The sequence below is a fragment of the Frieseomelitta varia genome, unplaced genomic scaffold, assembly GCF_011392965.1.
Source record: "Frieseomelitta varia isolate USP_RPSP 00005682 unplaced genomic scaffold, Fvar_1.2 scaffold_532, whole genome shotgun sequence".
NCBI classification, from domain to species: Eukaryota; Metazoa; Arthropoda; class Insecta; order Hymenoptera; family Apidae; genus Frieseomelitta; species Frieseomelitta varia.
This window is the reverse complement of record NW_025110293.1, coordinates 63,038-70,887: the sequence shown is the minus strand read 5'-3', so window position 1 is coordinate 70,887 and position 7,850 is coordinate 63,038. Positions and strand designations below refer to the sequence as shown.

At 29.5% G+C, this 7,850-nt stretch overlaps 1 protein-coding gene and 1 long non-coding RNA gene across 2 annotated transcripts in view; both read right to left on the bottom strand.

Annotated features, from left to right (window-relative positions):
* Nucleotides 1–911: 911 nt before the first annotated feature.
* Nucleotides 912–1,763, bottom strand: LOC122533494. The gene is made up of 3 exons (XR_006307723.1): nt 1,515–1,763; nt 1,372–1,436; nt 912–1,178 (listed from the first exon to the last, which is right to left on the bottom strand). It is a non-coding gene; the product is annotated as an uncharacterized LOC122533494 (long non-coding RNA).
* A 3,668-nt stretch (nt 1,764–5,431) lies between these two features.
* Nucleotides 5,432–7,850, bottom strand: part of LOC122533490 (nicotinamide/nicotinic acid mononucleotide adenylyltransferase 3) — a 47,626-nt gene continuing 45,207 nt past the window's right edge. The window contains exon 5 of the mRNA XM_043663272.1: nt 5,432–6,164. Coding sequence (XP_043519207.1) covers nt 6,116–6,164 — 49 coding nt within the window. The 3' untranslated portion in view covers nt 5,432–6,115. The remainder of the gene's footprint in view (nt 6,165–7,850) is intronic.

Here is a 7,850-nt window from a genome sequence, read left to right as displayed (position 1 = left end):
AAATTACAAACTATGGTCATCGTGCCCAATGTCTTTCACCCACCCAAGTAGCACCTGGGCACGTGAGTGAGATCCTGACAATGAACACGGAAGGGGTTAAACCTGAAAATCCTCGACTAAAAAAATGATTAGTTTATGTAATTTGTATCTAACGGACTATTGCATTATTTTGTTTCAAACTCTAATGACTTTACTTTTTCAGAAATTATTGAAAATGCAAGAAAATAAAGAGAATGAACAAGATCTGAATTTATTAAAAAAGATATTATGAACAATTTAACAATTGATTCAAACAATCAAAATCAAACAATTGACACTAAATTAAATATTAATACAATATTAATAATCACAGGCGACTTCTTCATCAAAGCATACTTTCAAAAATGAGAAAAGCAGTGTTCAAACTTGTTGCTTTGATTCAAAAATCTGCCTGTCGCGAAGTATCTCCTTGCACATAAAATTTCATACATTTTTCTACGAAAAAAATTCTAATCTGTTATATTTAAAAATTCTACTAAAATTCAGAATTATAAAACTCAATTAATTAAATCATTTAATACCGACATAAAAGAGAAGATAAAATTAAAAATAATTAATTATTATAACAAACTATATCACTAGTATCAACAAGTAATAACTGCATCTTTCATAGCAACGAAGTTGGAGGATATCCATCTTCTCTACTATGATATGCACAAACAAAATCGTTTTAATAATAATTATTCATAAATATTTATAATTTATCTATTCATATGGATATTTGACTTTTGCGAACGTTTATATTGAATATAGTTTGATTTTATAAGTAATTATTATAAATATAAATATTCTAATTACTAAAATCGCGATGTGCAAGAAGCCCTATCCTGATACATAAAAAAGCTGAATCTAATACATAAAAAAGCTGAAAAAATTGTTACTACTCACGGGTACAAAAAATACCCGCGGTCACTATGCTCATCAAAAATTCTACGTATACAACCAGTCACCCGTGCCGATTCGGATCTTTCATCCTACGACATGGTTGAGTGACCGGAGGAACATGAATGCATGCGACTCACACGATAGATGTGAAAAACATTGTCATCGATGCTGTACTGAAGCAGGGAAAGTTATCGTGAAGACTCTCATCAAGTAGATACCACTGAAAATCCCATGGTGAACGCCGTGAAAAATTTCTAAAAAACATAAAATATTTTGTATTTTCTAAAAATACAATGTTATTTGTGAAAAATTAAATTTTAATAATGATAAAAATTGGGACTAATAATTTTAAGTGCTTTTATTTTATAATTATAATTTTACATTCGATTTCAGTAAAAAGAAAACTATAGAAAATAAAATTTAAATACAACGTGCTAAAGTACCTACATTTTTAGCTTTTGAAACGTCATATGATTCTTGGAAGATTAGGGGAAGTGGAGATTGTAGAAGATCTGTAACAAAATATCAAACATTATATTTTGTTGTTAAATTTGAAAAATTAAATAAATTAAGATACAATATATACTTACGATTTTGATCTCCTGGAGAGGCCTTATCCTCTTGAGCACTGACTCTAATACCGAAAACGAATATTGCACAAGAAAGAATACAAAAAAAGAAAAATAAAAGACTGTCAACGTGTTTAAGTAACAATCGACGAACTCACTGATTCTAATTTCGCGAATTACAATTTGAATGAATTATTTAATTTAACAAGAGCCAGTTTGCTCAGAAAAATATGAAAATACTTCGCAACAAACTGACTCTACCGACCGCTTTGCTCGTGGTCACAAAAACTATCTGAAAATAAATATTCGAAAATAAAGCTGATTAGTAAAGATGAGAGAGAAGGACGTTTATTTAGAAAATACTACTATTTTTCTAGAACACGATTGTAAAGAAACTTGAATATATATTAAAGATATTACATGTAAATTATAAAGTATATCTCAATACTGAATACTGTAAACGAAAGACGAATATTGTATTCTGAATGTTCGTTATTAGAGTAGGAAGTATGCAAATTAATAATATATCACGTCAAGTGTTATAAATATTCAAAAATATTTCACAAGTGAAAATTTCACAACCAAATGTAGTCTTAAGAAATAATATTACGAAAACGCATGTGAAATCTTGCTTTGAATCGTTTAATTACGCATCAATTGTTTATGTATACCTAAAATAAATGAAATGTTACCAAATTTTCGTCAAAGAATATCAGATTGTCCATTAATAATCGTCCCGTCTATGTGTTCTATCTTGTCTCTGGAATCAAGGAATAACCTGCACAAAAAGAAACCAAAAGTTAGAACAAATATATCAAATGAAGGCAAACGTATAAAAATGAAATGATAATCACCTCAAATTCTACTAAAGAAATGTACGAGATAAGCTACCGGCAACCGTACGAGTGAAATCGACGATTGAAGAAGAATCGACGCGAAAAGTTTCGAAGTATTACATGATTTCATTACCGTAATGCTCGATTAATCGTTAAACACACGTGTATTAATTAAATATACTATTAATGAGGTAAAAATGGAAGTAAAAGAGTGTCGAAGAAGCGACGCTATCGAAGAAACGCTACCGATGATTAGAAAAGATTACGAACCTAACGCGACGTAATACGTGTTGTTGTCACAAAATTCGAGAGCCGAATGACTTTCAGCGACACGTCTCGTCTCGCAATTGAGAAAGTAGTAGGGGAAAAAGTAGTAGATGGGGTGAACTTGAACGAACAGGCACGATAAGACGAATATAAACATTCTCGACACGTTTAGTCGAAAATGTCTATTTGCAACACAGAAAAAAATAGGTGCAATATTAAGAACCTTACATACACAGTTCTGTTTATGTTGTTTTGAATTACGAGTTTCGAGCCTCAAGGCCTTCTATGCCTTACTTATTGGAGAAATGGAAAATTTTATTATATTTGCAGTAAAATTGTTATTTTAACTACTAAATACGTACATTTTTAATAAATTATTGTTGAATTTAGTATTAGAATTATTAAAAATTACAATATGAAGTTAAACAATCAATAAATAAGTAGAAAATGTTGTAATAGAAGTATGTGTGTAAAAGTATATAATGAAATACATATATATATATACACATAATGAATTAGTAAATTACAAGGTTACAATAGATTTTACTGATTAGAATTGAAATTAAATTTTGGTGTAAAATTATGAATAACTTTTAGCACAGTATGTTCTGTTTAAATGTTTATATGCGATTATTTCTTTTATTGTTGAAAATTATATGTAATTATTTGGTTATACCTTACCTTGAATTGAAGCCAAAAATGAACGTTTTATTTTAAAAATAATACATACACAATACATACAGATATCTAACAACTATTGATTTATATTTTTACCTGAGAACTTTTTGATAATAATTCTTTTTAGTAGTTTTTCTGAATAACGCTTCCTTTTTTTACAGATGAGGCGTGCTCCTTTCCGCCATGTTTGCCGTTTAAAAATCGATCATGAAAAATATTGATTGGAGAATCGTAGGAAGTATATTGCGTATTTCACCGCTGGGGCGCTGTAATCACGCGTTCCACACTTAGAACAAAAAAATAAAAAACTCTGTAAATCAAATACACAAAATTCATGGGAAATTCTTTAAAAAGAACAAAAATATTCACACAGCTGATGAAAAATTGTCAGTATTTTAAATTGAGATACGAAAAATTTTATTTAAATATTATGCAATAGATTATATTATTTTAGCTATTAAATACTTACATCTTTAATCAATTATTGTTGAATTTAGTATTGAAAATTACGCAGTATGAGTTTAGATTAGGGTAGAAAACGTTACAATAGAATTAAAAGCATATTATGTATACATATAATACAAAGGTAGTCATATTACAAGGTCACAATATTTATTATGGTTAGAATTAAAATTAAATTTTGGTATAAATAATTTTTAGCATAGTATATTCTGTTTAAATGTTTATGTGTTTTTACCTTTAATTGTTGAAAATTATATGTAATAATTATTTGGTTAAATCTTAACTTGAATTGAAGCTAAAAACGTATTTTGCTTTAAAAATTCACAATACAAACACAAATCTAATAACGATTGATTTATATTTTTACCTGAGAACTTTTGGAGTGATTTTTCTAGATACAGTTCCTTTATTCTGGATAACACTTCCTTCTTTACAGAAGAGGTGTGATGCTACTTTCCGCCATGTTTCCCGTTTAAAAATCGATCGTGAGAAATATCGATTTCGTTCAAGAATCGTAGGAAGTGTGTTACGTGTTTCACCGCTGAGGCGCTGTAATCGCGCGTGTCGCAGGAAATAATAACTTGGAATAAAAAATAATAAACTCTGGTTTAAGTCAAATATATAAAATTCATGAGAAATTCTTAAAAACGAACGAAAATATTGATACACTTTATGAAAAATTGTCAATACTTTTAACTGCGACATGAGAAATTTTATTATAATACGCAGTAAAATTATTATTTTAGCCATTAAATACGTACATCCTCAAAAATTATTGTTGAATTTAATTATTAAGAATTACACAGTATAAGGTAAAAGAATCGACAAATGAGAAGAAAATGTTACAATAGAAGTAAAAGGATATATATATAATAAAAAAAATATGTTACAAGGACACAATATTTGTAACGATTAGAATTGCAATTAAATTTTGGTATAAAATTATATATAACTTATGCATAGTATGTTTTGTTTAAATGTTTATGTGCGATTATTTCGTTAATTGTTGAAAATTATAAATATAATATGTAACAATTCGATTAAATTTTGGTTGAATTTTACCTTGAATTGAAGCCAGAAATGCACGTTTTCTGTTAAAAATACACAATACATACACAAATCTAATAACTATTGATTTATATATTTGTCTGAGAACTTTTGAATAATACCTATTTCTGGGTGACTTTTCTGGGTAAAAATTTTTCTTCACTTCCTTCTCTACAGATGAACCGTGCTCATTTCCGCCATGTTTACCGTTCAAAACTCGATCACGAAAAATATCGATTTTCGTTCGAGAATCGTAGGAGGTGTATTACCTATTTTACCGTGTAGTGGCGCTGTAATCGTTAACTACGCGCGCGATTCGAAACTAACTTGAGATAAAAGATAACAATACTTACAGAAATATTTATTTCACACCTCCAATCCTTTATATAGAATAAAATAGAAATACATTTCAGTCAATTTTTTCTAATACTTTTAAACAAATGTAAATAATTAAATATGTAATAAATTTTTCGTTCCAATTTCCATCAATCCCTTATCCAAATTGTTATATCTTTTTTATATTCTTGCTTTATATTTCATATTCTTATTATATTTATATTCTTTTATTAATAAAGTATCACTATATTCAATCCAATAAATTATTCTCAGATACAGAGCGGCAATACTGTCTATATATTTTTTTATTTTCATTAATAGCGATGTGAAAACTTACCAAACATATAAATCGATACGAGATGTGGCATAAAAATGCTAATGGGGTATAAGAACCCTATGAACATGAAAAAATACATTCCATGTTAAGTCTACTCGTCCGTGATATCTCCATCTATTTTTTTTTTTTTTCTTTAAGCTTTCGAAATCTGAGTTTATTTAGTATTTGGTCTGAGAATATGTTTTATCTGGGTGAGAATCTCTATAAATTTTAAGATTTTGGAAGAACAACCAAGAAAGGCGAATTTAGTCAACACGATTGAGACATTTACACTGTCAAATCTTGGATGTCTAGAAATGCATTCAGAAATGCACTTGTGATGGTTCTTAAAAGCTCCATCTACCTTAAGAGTAAGATTTATCAAATTGTAATTATAGCATATGCGTAATTTGCCTGAAAACCACGTTTACAGATGAAAATTAGAAATCCATCATCTTTTGAATGAATCCTGAGAAGCGAAAGTTATCCTTGTAAGTTTCAATGAAAATGAGGATGTCTATTGACTAAGATGGACTGAATCTTCAGGCGCTCAAAACTAAGACTTCTTGAGTTCCAGAAGAAAACCCGTAACAATATAGTAATTGCTATGAACTTTAATCTAATTGGAATTTTCTTCTAGAAGAAAGAAATCCTCATTCACAGCATCTTCTGGGTAGGAACTATTGAGGCATTTGACAATTCTTGAGATGCGGCTTTTTATCATAAGTTCTGTAAAGAAAAGGAAAGGATCTTTATTAGCGCTGGTACATCCCTTGTGTGGTTTAACGCTATTTCCAGGATTTTAGGATTGTCATACGTGTCTAGTAGAAACTATAGACTGAATCAGTAACTATTTCGTTGTAACACAAGCTAGAATTGTGTAAAAGCAGTGGCTGAGGATCAAAGTTTTTGCAGAATTTAGCCATATGACTCTCTTTTCTCCATAAGAAGCAGGCTACTTTTTCTGCTCATAAATATATCCAATAAGATGTATTATCATAACTTATTTGGATAGATTCAAGTTTGAAATATCTTTAGATTAGATATACATCTGACAACAAAAGCTCAAGATGTGTAGGTATCCTGGATGATCATGATTTTCCACTCCAATGAAGGTAATCTGTAAGATGAGTCTAATATTTTGTCTAGCAAATGTCTTCAAGAATGACAGAGTGCTAAATAAAGAACACATTGAAGAATATTATGCATTTGGATTAAGAAATAAGTCAAATTTACAAGGAATGAGAAATAAGTCAAATTTACAAGGAATAAGATTTGATGTTTACTTCCATATGATTGTCAGTTAATCTGTCAGCCATGTACTTATTATCTGGTATAAGCAAACTTAGCCTCGAGAAAGTTTGAATACAAATCTGATATTTGACGAGCCGATAAGTTGCCAATGTATTCTTAAATCAAAGTACCTTCGATAGAGTCTAATATGATTGCACGTTCTCTTGTATGGGATTGTGATTGCTGAGCAGGTTAAACGTATGAGACTTTGAAAGAAATTTTCTGAATGAGGAAATCCATGGATAAGGTTAAGTGCTCCTGTAATCAGAAACATTTAAAGAAGAACAATAGTAGATCAAGAATTAAGAATAATTTTAATGTTTTACGTAATAATTTGTCTTAGATACATATTTTGAAGATGTGCGATATGTTTAAAATGGATAACACAAAATGCAGAAATAAGTATATTTAAAAATAGTTAATATCACAGCCACAGACGAGATATATCAATAGACCAAACATTTTACGAGGTTTTGTGAACCGTGACCTGAAATACCGACATAGTAAAACATCACTGGTGTTTTAGCGCACTCTAACGATGAATACGGGAATTATATCAAGACGAGGGTGCTATTTACTGCTATTGGTCGGTAAAATTGTTAGCAAACACATAAATTTAAATTTGCTACATTTACGTCTACAGATTCTATTAATTTTTAATAATAAAATATCGAAACGGAAGAGTAAAGTTCTTGTCTTGTAACAATTCCTTATGTATATTTTAATTTTTACCCATCTCTCCCTTAATACGAAGCATCAGATTGCTTCAAAGTTGAGATGTTATTTTATAATAAAATTTAAACTGAAATTAGAACTCGGCTTTAAATTTATAACCTTGTATTTAAATTCATAGTGAATTTAATTAATTCGGATAAATTCAAACCTGTACTAATATTTAAAATACGTATGTTTCACGTTCAGCGATCACTGTTAGCGTGTGTTAACAACACAAATACAATCGAATCGAGTATCTTCGAAGCCAATGAGGGAAAGAGCTATTTCCCTTCTTCCTTTCTCTCGAATGTACTCACAAAATGTACTCACTCTTGAAATAAATGCACGTCAGACGGCTTCGAACCCCCCACCCTCGCTAACTTTGATCCTGATTCTTAAAGAGAACAG